The following is a 17,599-nucleotide window of genomic DNA, read 5'->3' on the forward strand; positions in this document are numbered from 1 at the left end:
GACCACAAGCAGATGGGATGTCGACTGACAGACTCTCCCTCGCTTGGAGGCGAGGAACTCGACGTTCAACAAGGCTCACTTGTCAGAGTTCTACCGCACATTCTCATGCTGCTCTATTCACCCAATTTTTGTTCATTCGCATGGTTAAAGCAGCTGAAGTTTGATTGTAACGGAAAACAGAAACTGATACTGTTCATGGCGTTCACGTTCGTTTTAGAGTTGAATCTGTTGTTAATTATCTGACGATAACAAGCTTCTCAAACAAATGATGGGGAAAAAATGAGAGCTCCCTCAGCGATAAAGCACCCAGGTAGGAATCCAATCAGAGGCAAGTGGATCAGAGGCCCTTATGTGGAGGTCATTCTAGTCAATCAGCATGGCAACATTTTTACATGAATGGATGGGTTTTGTGATTGTGGAGACGTGCTTCTCAGCCAGATGCCAGACACACACACACCGACACGGTTTCCTTTCTACAAAGTGCCGAAACAAGCTCGGATCGCGCGGGGCTGAACTCTCGCTGATTTGTTGAAAAAGGCAACTGGGACGGCGTAAGAAAACTTTGGCACCTGTGTCCTGAGCGCATCTGCTTTGCTGCTGCTCCTGCTGAGGATAGGGCCCTGAGTGTCAGTTGATTCTTATAATATATACAGTAAGTAGATAAATTATATGTGAAGTGTTCACTATAAAGAGGGGGCAGGCTGTGACTGCATTATTCATGTGTAATTAAAATTCATGCCCCCCCATCGACTTTAAATACCTGAAAGTGTTAAATAATTGAGTGAGTGCACATATAAATATAGCTGCAATACTCACATGCATGACATCATCGTGAGATGGCTCCAGTTTTTTATCCCCCAAAATTCTCCTTCAGCTCTAAGTGCATCTTTCATTTGAATTAAAGGCTGAGGTCACACAACATAAATCTGATTCCCACATCAAAACACCAGTGGACCTGCAGACATGGATACCAGCAGGATTCATCATCTAGGATAGATTTAATAAAGGCATTTTTGAAATACCTTTCCTCTCTAAAACTGCATTGTAAAACTGCAGTAATATGTATGTGTATATATTTATATGTGTATATGTGTGTGTGTGTGTGTGTGTATATATATATATACACACACACATATGTATGTATATGTATATATACACACATATGTTTGTGTGTGTGTAGTGAGTATATATCTCTATCTATATATGTATAGTGAGTATATACAAAATATTTGTACAATATAAAAACTATGTTCATGGAGTGGATTTATCATGGGATATCATGGACGGCGTGCCCTTGTCAGAGAATGATCCGACTTTCCTGATGCTGATCATCAGAACAGCCTGAGGGAAGATGGCCGTTCAAAGGGTGTTTTGTTTTGAAAGCAAGAATAAGACGTGACTCCTTAGCTTCTTTTTCCCGACTCTTCACTGCACATTTTGGCGCAAGTAGGAAACAAATAATTGGTGCCGTATGCAGGAGCATCTTTTATTTGGACAAGTGTGGTTATAGTTGTCTAGTGGAGGGGAGGGGTGGGCTGCTCAGCCTGCAACGATGAAAGGTAGACTCCTGGAGATGTCAGACAACCAGCAGGACAGTGCTCATTTAAAAAGAACTCTGTCCATCAGCTCTGCCAAATCAGGCAGAAAATAAAACCGTCTGCCTTCGTACTGTCTGACCTGTGACCTTGTCTGTCAGCTCTCATTTCTCTCTTTTTGTCTCTCTCCTGACGCTCGTCTCCGGCTGGATGTGCGCCAGTCTCTGCATTTTGTTGCTGCATTGGCGTTCCTGTGTACGTCCTTCTTGATGAGATCATTTTAGAAGCTGACCTCCAGAAACAGCTGGAGTTGGTGTTTCTGCGCAACTACAAATGAGCTCTCATCCTTGTGAATTTGTCGGTGTTATGCATAAAAATGGCCACAAGACAAACATCTGGCTCCAGTTTGTAGGGTTAGCCTGTGACAACAGGAATGCTGGTGGTGTCGTGTGTCTTACTAGCACTGAATGCAGTGGAGCGGCCAGAGAAATCGCAGCAGGGACACAAGCAGCGTGTAGAAAATAATTCACCATTTAATCAGTTGTTGAGTAGCATCTGTTATCAATAATGGGGCATTAAGCTGACAGCTGCAGATTCTTGACCATACACAGAAACACAAGAAACCTGGGGGAGGAGTGGAGAGAGACGTGTCACTAAACAGTGGGAGAACAAAGGAATGACGAGACACAAGAATATAGATTCACCTACGTTGGAGAACTGCAGGACTCGTGTTGTGCAAGAGGGCTTGATCACAAAAGTATTTTTACCCAAAGCAAATCATCGGAAACATCCAAGTTATCAACCCAGGGTCCTTTGCTATTAATGTGTAGAAAAGGTTAGAAAATGAATAATATAAGCAAATGTGCGTTGCTGGACAGTTTATTTGGTGCTCTGTGTTTGGATGTGGTGGAAGTCAGGATTAAGATGAGATGGGGCCTTGCAACTTTTCTCGTATTGATCGAGAACAGCGGTGTCTAAAATCAAGATTCTCTCAGCCGTGTTTAAGTCTTGACCTGTCAATCACGCAACCGTGGAGCAGCATTTCCTGGTCTGTTTTCAAACTGTTTCCACCAGGATATAAAAGACTTAAATGGGACCCCACACGTGACTGCACCAGCTCTTCTGCTACCTGAACGTCACAAATATCCAGAGAGCTGCGAGGAGCTGACAGGACCAGTCATACATGAACATCTATTCAGTTTTGAGTTCCCAGTTGCTTTGACGTAGAAAATATTGTTACTGGGTTACATTCAGGGGTATAATGAATGCAAAAGGACAGAATATTCGTTATGGTCAAATGAAAACATTCGATTTGGTCATTTGAGCCTTTTGCCTGCAGCAGTGATTTTCCAATCTTTTTGTGGTTGGCATAATTAGCAGTTAGCAGTTATTCAGAAGTACGTTAACCAGCGATCGATATAGAATACTGAGATTCTGGTCCTTTTTTTCTTACAGTTTGCTCATGGGGTCCATCATAGAAAATAGCACTTTAGCACATGTGAGAGTGCACAGATATCCTAAAGTAAAGTTACTGATGTGTAAATGTCACCATTCGCTAAAGTTATGATGTCGGGTTGTCTCTCATTCTGCATGTGAGAAATGGAGCAGGAATGAGTTCTAAACCCAGAGATAAGTCCTTCTTGTTGAAGGTACGTTCCCTCATCACTAAATACCACACTTGTGAATTTCAAAACTCTTGATGTGTCTGAAAAACTACAGTCGCTAACAAGCAGTTATGTTGAAGTCATGAGTTCGTGGTCTAGCCTTGTCATAGCATGACGTTAACTTTGTAGTTCTAGTGATCATATTTATGCTTTGAACATAGTAGAGGTGGTATTATTTTGAAAAGATTATCTGTCATCACAAAACCTGCAAGTGTAACCAACCTTTGTTTGCCACAGAGCCGATTTTCAGCAATAACCAATGTAAAAAAAAAAAAAAATCCATTGACTTTCGGTCAAGGGAACCCGAGAGGATGCTAACTTCAGGGTTGGCCTACAAAAATATATCATTCTGCAAACATCACTTTAGATTAGGTGACACACACGAGCAAAAAAGATTGGCAGAAATCCTCCACTGGACTGCAGGTGTAGTTCCTCTTGGCCAAACTACTGGTAGTGGACGACGTAGCAAAAACAAACACCAACAATTAAGACAGATTCATCATGAGCCAAGTGGCCTTCAGCGCATGAAGGTAAGAAACTGGTAAGCATGTCGACCTGTAGGGGGCATTACTCCACTTAGGTGAGGCAAATGTATCCACCCAAAACTCTGCTCTCTTTGTCCCATCTTGGAGTCACCAGTTCCTGAGTAGCTGGCGTTCAGCCTCTAGAGGAGCAGTCACACATGCCCTGACACAAACACTGGCAGAATCCATAGACCAGGCACACCGTCAGGCTCGATGGCACCAAACTGACACAAACAATACCAAGAGTCACCCTCTGGATCACCAACAAGTAGATTCCCAGAGGCAGTGAGCCGAAGTACAAGAAGCCCAGCAGCCAGACCAGAATGCGTGGGACATGATTACAGAACTTGGACAGGGCATCCTGATCAGCTGGCCCATTGGATCCCATTGATCCTGAGTCTAGGTTCTGCTCAGCATAAATGTCAGAGCTACCGTTGCGACTTGGGGAGTGCTCTGAGTCCCTCTGCACCTCCATAATGGTGATGAACAGACAGTTGGAGGAGTCATGAGAAGGGCTGGATGTGGAGAAACTCTTTGGAGTTAGGACCACCTCCCTGTTGTGGTCAGAGCTCCAGGACTTGTCCCGTATTGCCAAATGGGACATGATGTTGGCGTCATCCGGCAGGGCGGACACGTCGTACTCCATGATCTCAGTTTGGTGCCGACAAAAGGGGCAGGAGAGGCAGCCTGCACCATCAGTGATATCCAGGATCCGAATGAGGCAGCGGGCACAGACCCGGTGGAGACAGTCCAGGATTTTGGGCCTGCGGTTGTGTACATTGTAGCGTTGGTAACAGATTTTACACTCCACTTCCTCTGGTGGAGGACAGTCCTCCTCTAGCTCAGCCTGAGGACAACTCATCTTCAAGTCATGTTCTGAGGAGAGAGACAGAGAGAGACAGATTGAGAAACGAGGTTGAAGCAGCATCGCGTACAGCATCGCGTACAGTGTAGGTTAGAGAAGCTTGTCAGAGGTGACAGTGAATGCGGCCGCGGTTACTGACAGTATCTGCTACTACGTCTCCTCCCAGCAAAGAAAGGCCTGGCTCCTCCCTCGTCTGGCTACTGATGAATCATTTGTGGTTTGGGAGTTGGACCATTGTGTCGTCCCAGAGCCCTTCGTGGTAAAGCAAGAACCAATATGAATTACATGGTGAGGTCAAATACTGTGATTGGTTCCCAGTGATGGCCTCCATCTGGGAAAATGGCTAGAATGGGAGCCTGGTCAGACTGAAGAATGAAGTGAAACAAGATGCAGTTGAGTTTGTCAGGCTAGCAGACATGCATGGCACAGTGGTTTGCTGTCTGTGCAGGGTCACCAGGGAGACCTTCCTTCTTACATCCGAGCAGTGGAAGGTGCATTACCTCTAATGCAACATGTGACCTCGTCTTGGTCCTTATGGGAGTTGGACATGTTTGCTGACCTGTTGGCTGAGAACCTGCATGTACCCCTCCTTAAGGACTCGAAGGTCAGCACTCCATGCTGAGATCCCTGGTAGATCAGTCTTGAATAGCTGAGAGCTTTCAAGAGTTGTGGTTTTGCTTACAGCTTCCTGGGTCCCCGGTTGATTGACATTTCCAGCCTTCTGATTCTGGGTAATTGCTGAGCACGGAGAACTGGTCAGCTGGGGATTCTATTCTCCTTCTAGGTGACGTCTACGTAGTGCACCCGAGCCCTCCCAAGCAATACAGGTTGTACAGTATGATACTGCAGAGTACAGGAACTGTACAATAGCATGTTCTTGCTGTTGTCGTTCATTTAAGAAGTGTTGAAGACCTGATCTCTGAACAGATTGGCTTGGACTGCCCTAAGATGGGGCAGGACTTGCATTCTGTCTCGTAAACAATCATCAGCTGTCAAAAACTTTGATGCCATTAAATGTACTTTTGTGAATCCTTCTGGACAAAAGTGTCACCAGAGTCCAGGTACATGAACGTGCCTTATGCTTGTTGTTACTTACTTTACCTTGGTACAGTATTTGGTCATTAACAAGTCCCCCTCCCATCAAGAAGATGCTATATAAAGAAAAGCCGGTCATCCATTCATTCATGACCATGAAATATAGATTGAATATGTGGATGTTGTGTTGGCGATTGCCCAGCAGGCCTCTCTTTGACTTGCTGGCTGTTAAATATTTCAGCCACCAGTCTGTTGCGTTAAAAAGCTTCTGAAACATGCCAGAAAGAGCCTATCAGGCGACATCAACTCCAGCATCGCCCAGATTTTCGCCCAGATTTTCCTTGAAGTCAGGGGGGAAAAAAATTGTAATGAAAAGGTATGACGCTGGGCGATATAAAATGCAACTCTTGTTAATTCTTCATGCAACATGAACTTGATTGTGAAGGCTACCGATCTACTACCAATCCCTGCTGGTGCGCTCTGCCAGTCCTCTGCTGACATTCACGTGGAACGTTTCTGTTAAAAATCTCCCAAAGATTCCCAGTCCCTGTTTAAACCTCTGGTTGGACTTCACTTAAATAACACCATGGTTTTACTGATGTTCGCATGTGCAGGTCGTGCGCTTGGGCTAGTTTTCCACTGATAAACACGTTAAGTCAAGCCTCTCTCTGATAAACATCTTAAAACAAAGGATGTTTCATTCAATTTTGAACCCTTTTACATTGTAATGATTTTTGTTGGTAGAGCTGAGTTGAGTCATTAATTTGCATTGTGCCTTTATGAGGTTTGTGGTGGGTGAGAAGGAGCATCACCATGTGCAAAGCTATGAATCACCAACATTCAATATGCAGCCCCCAGCCCCATGCTGTTGCCCATGTCATCAGTTTGCTGGACCGAGTCCCTGCACTCGCGTGTCGGGCGGATGAGCCGCTGCAGCCCAGCCGTGTTCTTAGTATCTATGATGAAAGTTTTACGTTGCCATACCTGATTCTGTGTCAAGGGTCTCATCAGACGTTCACAGGTACGCAGTCTTACACCCCAGTCAGCAGTGAACAGTGAGGAGTTGCTCAGTATGGACAATGACAATGATGAGGGGAAATGATGATACAATCTTGTGAGGTAAAAACAGGCACTTTAGGTCGAGTCCCTGATAATTAATTCTTCTCCTCAGAGGTCAGAATGATGCAGGACATCAGCGACCATTTGGTTTGTTTAGTTTTCAGCCTCCAAGGAAAAAGGTTGGGACACCACTGCACTAGATACTGTTCCTCTCAGCATGGCAATATATTTTAGCCAGCAACTCCTGAGTTAAATATACTTCAGATATGATATGAATGTTGCTGTTGAAAGAAATGAGATGCATAAAAGCATCAACTTTAAAAAAGTCCTTGAATGACCAAGTAAATCAGGAGGACTGGCGCCTATGAGATCAGTAAAGCTCCTTCGAGGCCGGCTAATAAAACCAGGATGTATGAGCAAAGACACTGAAGCAGCAGCAATAAGAGAAGAACTTAATAGAATATTAGGGTTTGATCTAAAAGACTTGCTAACCACCATCAGCAGTTTTGATCGTGCGAGTAGATTTTTATTTTCTTCTGCAGGGACAAGGACAATGAATAGTTTAAAGTGAAGTTATTCTAAAAAAAAAAAAAACTTCATGATTTAATTGCAGAGGTTCTTTGATCAGTGAGTCTTGTCACTTGAGGGAGACTTTGATCACCAAGATTAAAGCAGCCTTTAAGCCGTTTTGCACACTTTGGCGCTTCACTCTCTGACCCATGTTGTACACGCTTGTGAAGATCCGGCTTGAATCCCTGCACGGCTCCTGGAGCGCACGCTGTCAACGTAGCGCGGAGGAAAGAGGAAACAGATTGATGTCTTCCACTCCACTGCAGTGACTCAGCTGTTGTCTAACTGTATTTGAAGGTCCATCAGTTTTACCGACTATTTATTTCTTCTCTAAATTACGTTTATGAGAGTGGAATCCAGAGAAAAAGTCAAAACTTGCACACCAAACGCTGGTTACCAGCAGCACATTTGTGTGGTCGCGGATGAATACATTTCTTTTTCTCATGAAAGGCTGGTTTGTGCTCCCTCTCCTCCTCTCACTGTGGGTTGTTGGTGATCGCTTTGACCTTTGCTGTCAGATGCATGTTTGAATTATGCCACTGATCCAGAGGATTATGTTCACGCTGCTGTCGGCGGACAGTTGAACGTTCAACAGTTTGGTGCACTGGTATTTTTTGAACAGACCATTAATGGAATTAACAGTAGGATGATCAACTATCTGACTTCAGTCATTCCCTCAGGAATGCAGCTTCATCCTTCACTGGTAATACTTTAACTTTGACGTTGGTGGATGTTTGTGACGCATCAGACTGAGACCTGATGACCTGAGGTCGGGCGTCGCTCCAGTTCCCTACCCCAGAGGGTGTCTGTGTGTTTTCAGTGGACATATTTGTCCAGGGCTGCCTTTTTCATTTGTGATAACAGGCTCAGACAACTGAGAACCTGGCCGGCCTCAGCAGCAGCCCCCACACATGGTGGCTCCACAGATCTCCATGTGCACACACCTGTGGACTCTCCACACAGGTAAGTTCCTCAAGGCAAAGGCCAGACATTTTTCACAAGCAGGATATGACAGAAGGTTCTCCTGAGAGGAAGCAAACAGGATTCGCTTCAAGTTGTGCTCTGCACGACTGGCTTGGTGGGAGGACGTCTATTTGTCAGAGCTTCTCTGAGCAGACGTTTCACCTTCAGAAAATCTGCTCTGTGCCAAACACCGTTGGAGGCTCAAATGTTGAGCTGAACGTCTCGTTGGTCAAGATCAGCTTCACTCATGAAGATGAGTATCAATGCCATGGTTAGCAGTACCAAGCTAACATTAGCCTGTGTAGGAACTGCACCACAGTCACATGACTTCAGCGTCACCACAACTAAGACTCAGGCTTCTTCTGTTTTCAGCCTGACGACCTCTGTAGCCCTCAGCCACAGGCACATTAGTGCTTCAAAATGCACAATGTTGCACATGTTTTGGTTTTGCGTGTTGAAGCTACCATCTCGCATTGGCCGCTAAATCAACGGAACTGTTCTCCCGTGTAGGAAGTGGCCGTCCCGTCCGTAAAGATCATTCGATATCTTAGTGGCTCCTTTGGTCACCTCAAGCTGCTTCACTGCATGTCTTCAACGTCCTGCTGTGTCTTGTTTCACAAAGCTCCCATCCAGTGAATGCACTTTGATGCTGCGAGACACCGACTAACATGGCACTGCAGATTTGTTCTGTCTGCGCCATGGGACTGCTGACCAGTCACTGGACTGCTAGTTTCAACAGAAAAGGTTAATCTGTTTACATTGTCATTGCTTTATTGTTGATGAAATCGAGTCATTTCTGCAGGGGGTTAAACTTTTGAATTAATGAGCTGGATTAAAGGTTATGACGCTCTTACTGAGGTTGCTAGGCGATGTTAATTACACAACAGCTGGCTGGCAGATAAAATGAGAGTAGGTTTATACTACAGCCTGTTTCACCACTGTCAGAGTAGCAGGGACAGTTGGAGGGACGCATGGCGATGCCAGCACACGTTGGCCTCAAGCAGGTGGTACGATTGACAACATTCACAGCTTTTCAAATGAAAAAAAGCCACATAAACTGCATCTTTTTAGAAAATCAGTGGCATGGAGTCAAACGTGGTCAGCTGAACAACTCGAGTGCATTGTTAGTCGCTGGAACATTGAAACGTCCCAGGCAATAGACCGAAGGCACTGGCAACTATCAAACTGCCAAAATATAGAGAGCAGTATTTTTTTCTTAATTTAAACACCTCCCCACCCCCCAACCACTGGATTGAAGTTAAAAAATAGAACTTGCTCCAGTTGTTGTGTTCCTTGTTGGTGTGTGGAAAATGTCAGCCAGCCTCTGAGCCCCAGCTTGGCGCAGGGGGGGGCATAGTGGTCTGGCATTGTTCAGCTCAGCTTGGTAAATGTCACCACTTCAGCTGGGTTGATACTGGCACCCCACCGCCTCCCTGGAGGGTTGATGACGTTTCAGGCCAGGCTAGAGGTACCTTTGAGCTTCCAGACTCTAGAAGCAGTGTCATAATTTTAAGACTAAACCTGTTAGTTTGCCGAGTGCCTGTTGAGTGGTGGGATTGGTGAAGATATGGTTCGGATGCTTCAAAGTGTTGGTCACTTCCTGTTAGATTTGGATCGTCAAAGATGCATTTGGAAGTCCTCTGTGAGGCAGGAGGAGGATCGCTCCTGCTGTGTGGGGAGGGGAGGCTTTTCCAAACATTTTGAAATCCTAAGTGAGCTGAATGTTACTTTTGCCTAATTAGCTTGAGATGCACCTCTTGCATTTTTCTTGGCCAATTCGATTTTCCGATTGTGTTTGTTAGAGTGAGCTGTCATTACTGATTTTCACGGATTCTGATTTTCTGTTAGAATTATACTTGATAGCATATAAAATCACAAAAGTCAACTTTTCTTAAATTGAAAATGTAATAATTACAGAAAATACTATTCTTACAAATTGCACTGGTTTACTGGATCTTTTCTTAAACAAATGCGGCCGGCACAACTGAAAGAAGTCGACAGTGTCGAGATCAGCATCGGAGTGAAGCATCATGCGCTTGTAGACAATCTTTGGTAGTTGCAGCAGCATGGAGGACAGTGGTGGTGATTGTCATGTATTTTTAGCTTCAGTCTGTTTTTCCAACTCAACCTGGACTGATTGAGGCCTGACTGTCGCTGCTTGAACTCAGAAAGGGAAACTGAAAAGGGAGTGACAGCTGGCGGTGAAAAGCTTTTATTCCTCCGTCTACAATGTTGATAGAAGAGCCCTGACCGCTCGTTAGTGTGTGTCTGAGATCTGAAGAAATGGAAGCCGGCTGCAAATTACCACCCTCGCCGGGGTTTTGTGTTCCCATCAATGCCAATTGGAGCCGAGCCCTTAAATACCAGTGTCTGCTGCAGGGTTGTGTGACCTGGGAGTGAATGCTGATTAAAGCTGTTCGTCCTGTACAAAAAAGCAGGTGTGAGTGGGCTCATTGGCCAGTGGGGATAGGGCTTAAGAACCATGGACCAGAATAGGCTCTCAATCCTGACCTGTGACGTAGTGCCACGGAAAATCGCCCGTCACTGTTGTCCTCCTCTCAATGTGTCAGGCTCTTGCAGGGCGATGGTGGCTGATGGCACATTCTGCCACCTAATAACCACTTAGTCATTCTTCAGCAGAGTGTTGGAGGAGCCTGTCTCTTCAGAAGGATTAAGTGGGCACGCCTGCTTTGTCTGTGCTGCACTTTAGAAAATGAAGCCTCTGTAACACTGACCAGAGCCGCAGCATGTGTGCAGCATGTGTGCAGCATGTGTGCAGCATGTTCAGCACGTCACAGCACTGATGTACCTACACTACAGGATTCAGAGTCTATGAAGGCAGTCATTTTCAAAGTGAAAGGCGGATCACATACTTCATCACTCAGACACATTGTTTGCTGATTTATTTTACAATTTCCATCGTTTGCCTTTGTTTTCACATCGTTAGCTATTTTTTCGACCTCTCACATACTCATTATTGTGGATTAGCTTGGCCAGTTTAGTTAGAAAAGGTAAGCGTAGCATTTGATAAATTGAATTGATTGAAACACCTGATGCTTTGTAGGTAAGGTAGGTAGGTGACAGATTAAAAGACTGCTGATAACTGAACACATGTTGATAAATCAACTGGAGAAGCCAGACGACCTGCTAATGAATGTGCTGATTAATCAAAACCCTTCAAGCTCATAAATCAGTACAAACTCTGACGTGTGAGGTGAGTTATCGTTTTAGAAACAGACCTTTGATGGCGATGGGGGTTTCATGGCGCTCTTTGCATGCGACTCTGTTTGTCGTCATGTAGCGTTTTTCCCCCGCACCCCTTTCAGGTTTCTGCATCGAGAAGAGTGCTTCACCATGACACTTGTCAGTCCTCTTCACACCTGTATATACACGGCCTCAAACGTCACAGTTAGACTGGTTTTATTTTTTATCCAACCAGCAACCCAGAGCTACAGTGCTAATATAGGATGCTGAAGTTGATGCTTCAGTCTCTGGTAGATGTTGTTATTGGTAGCTGATTTGCTATCATGGTGGTTGTTGTTGTTGTTTTGTGTCTTAACGCTCCTGTCCATGGAGGATTGTTGGGTGGAGGTTCATGGGAGGAGGGAGGTTCTAGACCTGCTCCACTTGGACAGAGGCAGCAGGGACTGATGGAAGGATTTGGTTCTCCACAAATCCATCTCACGTGACTTGATTTGATATTTACATGTTCTTAGTGCTCTGAGAGTCACTCATTTTTCTGCTGCTTTTGATCAAGTAGCCTCTTTGACAGGAATGCGTCTTTCTAAAGGAATGTAAACCCTTCTAACCCACTGGACATGGATGTAGAGAAGGTCTTTTTACCCTCTACGGTGGCTCTGTGCCAGCTGTGTCCTCAGGCATTTTGAAACAAAACAACAAAAAATCCTAGTGAAACAAAATGCATCACAGCAACCACTTGAAAGCATCGTCCCTGATGTGTTTGCATCAAGCAGTTGCTGCTCGGTGAGAAATGCCAGGTGATTTATTTTCACAGAATCTGATAACTGAGATGAAACAATGAGCAACAACAACGTGCATCCGTAACCTCGAGCCTTCTCAAAAAACCTGCACAACAAACACCTTGTCAAGTTGGGGGAAGCGTTTTTAACACCAGTTGTTCTAGGCAGTCTGTTCATAAAGGTTTCACACTTGGAAATGTTGGGATATATTTCAGGACCCATAATTCATCCCCTTCCAACAAAGAATTGAACCACTCAACTCAAAAAGGAAATGGATCATGTGCCGACCACGTCCAGGCCATTTGTGAGATAACGGTCATAGATTGAATCACCAACTAAAGTCTCCCTGGAGACCTGAAGCACTCCAGGTCTGTCCTCACTGACTCATTTTTATAGAACCGTTCTACCTCAGCGTTCCTCAAAGCACTTTATAATGCCATTCATTCACCCACACACACACACACACACACTGATGGTGGACGCTGCCATGCAAGGTAACAACCGCCTCATCAGGATCAGTTAGGTCAGGGGTCGGCGACCCTAAACACAAAGAGCTGTTTGGACCTCATTACCATAGAAAAGAAAACATCGGGAGCCACAAAACCCTCGGACATCTAAAGTGAAGAGAACACCAGGCTTATCCTCTTTTACCGTCATGAAATCAGTCAACCGCTACGCAACTGCTGTGAGAAAACAACATTTGATCTCTGCATGCCACAAAAGCATTTCTTCAGAAACGTTCTTCTTTCTTGGATTCATCCATGGTTGGGCTACCAGGGATTGAAAAACTTGAAACGAAAGAAATTGAACGCGTTTTATTTTAAAGCTACAAGATCACAGTAACCTTCAGATTTAGAATTACATCAAAAAGAACAAAAAATTAAACTAAAGTAGATTTAAATCAAATCTCATTATTTACTTTCCAAAGCCACAAGGAGCCAAAGCAGAGGGATCCAAGAGCCTCATGTGGCTCCGGAGCCGCATGTTGCCCACCCATGAGTTAAGGGCTCAGTCGCTTGCTCGTGGACACTTCAACGCAGTCAACAGTGTACGTGAGGATTCGAACCAGTCACCCTTTGATGACCGGCGCTGTTTGTTGCCTTGCAGCATGAATGGAGCTGGTTGTCATTAGAAATGCCTGAAGGATCCTGCTGTAGTGGCAGAGGGATGACAAAACAACTGCAGGGAAGTAATCGAAGAGATTTGTGTGATCCGCCGCCGCTCCTGTTGATCACAATGATTACTGACTGCAGCGGCTCTCTCTGCGCTCTGACGCTCAACGGACAGGCCCGGTGTGTCCAGCCAGTCCTCTCCCAGATCACTTTACAGCAGGGTTAGCAGGAGGTCCAGCTGATTTCAGCTACTCGATGCTTCCTTTTATTCAGTACCATCGCTTCAGTTTCTACCCACACAGCCACGCGACGCCATTTATCCAAATGCATGAACGTTTTTTTTTCCTTTTTTTCTACTTTGAGAGCAACAGAAATCCTGCTGTCTCTGTGATTATGTTTGCTTGGCCGAGCAAAAACTCATGCACCGCTTGTTGACCTGGCCAAGAAAAGAAAAGAAACAATTTACAGAGAGCAGATTATCGTTCTCATGGATGCTTCCCGATGGCTCGCCTGTCAGCAGGAGCAGTTCCGCGTGCCTCTGCATCACGTTCAGAAGATGACAGCCCCCTAGTCAGATGACCTGGTGTCATAGTTGGATGGTGTGGGGTAGTTTCAGGTTTACATCTGTGCCAATAATTGAAGACTAAATGAATCTAAACAGTGAGATGCATAACAGCTCCTGTACAAACGTCTGCTGGACAAATTCAGACCAGCACCACACTCCAACCCCCCGTCAGGGCCACTTCACAAATCAGACACCTGCTGATTTGTACTCTTCTCTTGTCAAATAGAGTGGCAAATACAACACACACACACACACACACACACACACACACTGCCTTATTTTCTTGTCTGTTATTCTACATCAAATAGAGTAAACACAGACACCTAACAATACACTTGTATTCCACTTGTGGCATGCATACACGCATGTGTGCGTGCATGTGTGCGTGCATGTGTGCGTGCATGTGTGTGTGTTTGCTGCACTGCTGCTGCTGAACTCTTGATACAAAAACTCAAGTATACAAGAGAACTATTCTTTAAGGCACTCGTGCTCTCACAGCAACACAAAGATCTGCGTGTGTGTGTGTGTGTGTGTGTGTGTGAGAGAGAGAGAGAGAGAGATTCCTCACCTCATCCCAATATGTGTGACTCCCCCTCCTCTGCTCCACTTGTCTCTGCTGCGCTGTCCTTCATGTAAATCCACCTCCTTCACGGCAATACTCCCCATCTCATTCGTGTGTGTGTGTGTGTGTGCGTGTGTGTGTGTGTGTGTGTTGGTGCGTGTTTTTGCAGGTGTACCGGCAGCAGGCGTCAACCAGACTGGCAGCGTTGGAGGAGACAGCGGAGGGGAGGACAGCTTCTTACCAGAGGGAGATCTCTCACCTGCAGAGGCTGCTAAAAGAAAGACAAGAGGCTGAGGAGAGACTGCTGCAGTCTAAACGGTAGGAGGGGATTGAGGAGAGAGAGAGAGAGAGGGAGAGAGAGACAGACAGAGAGAGAGAGGGAGAGAGAGGGAGGGAGAGGGGAGAGAGATGATGAGGGGCAGGTAGGCAGAAAAAGGAAAGAGAATAGGGAAAGAATGTGTGAATGACTTGAGGAGAAACAGAGATGGTGTAGGTGAAAAATAGAGAGAGAGAGAGAGAGAGAGGTTGCCATTCAGCAGGAAGGTGTGCGTGGACGCAGAGTTGATCACATCAGCAACAGTGACAGATCTCAGGATGTTTTATCAGCTGTTCTACCTGTAAGACCTGAGGCAGCGTTTGCGGTTCAGAGCATGGATGGATGGGTGGAGCATTGAGGAGCTCCGTAGGGTTTAGAGGAACAAAGGCAAGTTTCTTTTACATGGCAGCCAAAGGTCTGTGCTTCCAGGAGCGGCCCTATGAATGTGTCAGGGGCTCTGTGACCTTCCAGCCACCCGTTAGTCTGTCCGTCTGTCCGTGCCCGTGTTGAAACCTGCATGCGTGAACGAAGCAGCAGAGCAATTTTCTTTGCAGAGCTGAAGGTGGCGCTAGCAAGCTGGATGCTGACATCGCTGACGTCCTATTGTGTCAGACGACAGAGAACGAGCTGATTGCTTCCTGTCCTGTTTGTGCACCACAGCTGATGCATTTAGCCACGACAGACGTCCAGCCTTGCGATACATTTGAGGATAAAATGGCGGCATGGCTACAAGCTTGGCGGTCCTGCATTGGGCTGCTGCTGACAGGGATTTTGTGCTGAGTGTAGAGTGAACAGAGGCTGGGTGGGTTATAGCATGCTAGCCATGAGCTATGTGATTGTCTGAGCATAGCACAACGCCGTCCGTCCACGGCACAATGAAAACGGATGAGAACGCGGGGCCGTTTGCCGGACAAAACTAAAGCTCAGAAACTCCTTCGCAGCACCAGTTTGAGAATCCACCCCAGTCAACCGGCCACTTCACCAGTGCACCTCATCGGCTCCTTTCCTGCTGCATTCTGCATGATTTCCTCTCATCACCGGCTCACCCTGGCTAGAGCCTGAAGTATTTTGTTGTCTGCTGCTGTGGCAGGGACCAGTAGACAGTCTGTGTACGCTGTGTTTTTCCAGCATACATTCATCCTTGACCATTTTATCAAACGCTCAATGCTGGTATGTCAAGTGATACCAAGAGAACTGCGCTCTTTAAATTCAAGCCTCACTGCATTTATCTGATTTACCAACATCTCTGCAGCCTGCGAGTGTGCCTGGACGTGGCAGGGACCTACTTTAAATAGCAGGGCTAGTCTTACACACAAAAAAGCCCAGTGGTGCTCTGCTGCTCCTGAAACAATCTACCACTTCCCCTTTATTCCCCTGTCAGTATGTCTGTTTTTAGCCGGGTGTCTGGGCTTGTTGCCGACTGCTATCAAATGAAAGCCAGATAATCAGATTGTTGGAAGATCTGGTCTTGTTCTTCTCTGAGGGCATCTTAATAACATGCGCACACACACAACACAAGCCTCCTTGGTTCATGAAACAGCGAACAACGACACTACCTCGGGCTTTGTTTTGGCAATTAAACGAGCAAGTTTCAAATGAAAATTCATCTTCTTTCTCTTCAGTCCTGCGTGTCCTGGTTTGTATTGGGCATCAGTCGCTGCAAGAGACTTCACAGCTCCTGCACATCGCAAATCATTGGAATTAAAACACTGAGGATGTTTGGGTACTCAGGCAGAATTCAGGAATGGAATTTTAGTTTGAAGAATTTTTTTGTTCAACACTTCACGCGAGAGCGTCCGAAGTACAAGAGGCAAGTGTTTCCTGTTGGGTGATAATGGATCAGACGTACAAGCCTATTCAGCATCTGCACTTATCTCTGCACGTGCTTCAAGCTAACAGCAGCTGCTTTCTCCTGTTTGTCACTTTAATCATGTGCACCTCTGTCTGCCCTTGAATGCAACACCTCCTCATGGCCAGTTTGTCACAGGAGTCGCCTGTGTGTCAGTCATGTGACTTCCTGTATATTGAGTCATCCTCTGCAGTCTTTGAGTGGTAAGTTAGCGTTGTCGAACATTTGGTCCCCTCACCTCAAAGTCAATTGGATTTTTGATTGGTTTTCTAAATGCCTGAAATGAGGCCTGTGGTTAATTTACACGATAGTGAATAATACACTCATTACTACCCTCATGACTTTCAAAGTGTTCATGTGTCTCAAAAACGATGGGGGGCGGGGGCGCAGGGAGCTGAAGGAGTCGACAAACGTCATCACTCTGAAAGCAGAAGCAGGAAGCAAGATGCGGTGACGTGTAGTTGGTGTGCAGCCTCGCGTTAGCTTTGCACTTCTAGAAAAGCAAAAGTGGTGTTCATTAGTGGAGATGATCATGCCAAATAGAAGGTGTCAACTTTTCTTAGCTACACAGTCAATTTTCCGTAAAAAAACTTATGGAAAAATCATGGTTGACCTTCAAAACTGTGCCAGCCCTGTGCTGCTCTGTAGGGCTGAGCAGGGTTTGTGGTGAGAGGGGAGAGTGGACAGTGATAATCAGAGTAACTCTGTGAACGGAAACTCTCACTGTTGTCGTCTTAGCATCTCTGCTGGGGGGAGCTGTGCTCCCAGAGACCAAACCATGGCCGCTGGGGTTGACTGGTAAATGTGGAGCTGTCGGCTGTGGGAGTTGGTGTAGATGTTTTACCCTCCTTGTAGTTGTGAGGTTTTCTTGTTCACAGCAAGCACAGTGGGAGTTAAGCTCAGCTGCAATCTACCAAGCTGAAAGGAAGCTGCCTCCCTAGAAAAATCCATCTGCCTCATTCTCTTTTCTCTCTGATCCACTGTTTTGTATTCTGGCTGT

The 17,599-nt window shown here is 45.7% G+C and overlaps 2 protein-coding genes across 4 annotated transcripts in view; one reads left to right on the forward strand and one right to left on the reverse strand.

Moving 5' to 3' along the window:
* The window catches only part of cep89 (centrosomal protein 89), a 43,295-nt gene that overhangs the window by 18,227 nt on the left and 7,469 nt on the right, over positions 1-17,599 (forward strand). For all 3 annotated transcript variants that reach the window (XR_015110804.1, XM_086190741.1, XM_086190728.1), the window contains exon 17: positions 14,604-14,752. Coding sequence is in view for 2 of the 3 variants with exons in the window: in XM_086190741.1 (XP_086046867.1) it covers positions 14,604-14,752 (149 nt within the window). In the remaining variant the exon portion in view is untranslated. The remainder of the gene's footprint in view (positions 1-14,603; positions 14,753-17,599) is intronic.
* LOC147269796 (E3 ubiquitin-protein ligase RNF182) lies at positions 1,886-14,696 on the reverse strand. Its single transcript, XM_086190751.1, has 2 exons — positions 14,441-14,696; positions 1,886-4,599 (listed from the first exon to the last, which is right to left on the reverse strand). Exon 2 carries the CDS (start codon positions 4,583-4,585, stop codon positions 3,857-3,859), a length of 729 nt encoding a protein of 242 aa, XP_086046877.1. The 5' UTR covers positions 4,586-4,599; positions 14,441-14,696; the 3' UTR covers positions 1,886-3,856.

This window comes from Aulostomus chinensis, chromosome 2 (assembly GCF_037954235.1).
Source record: "Aulostomus chinensis isolate RoL2024-O1b breed Wild chromosome 2, RoL_Achi_v1.0, whole genome shotgun sequence".
Classification (NCBI taxonomy): Eukaryota; Metazoa; Chordata; class Actinopteri; order Syngnathiformes; family Aulostomidae; genus Aulostomus; species Aulostomus chinensis.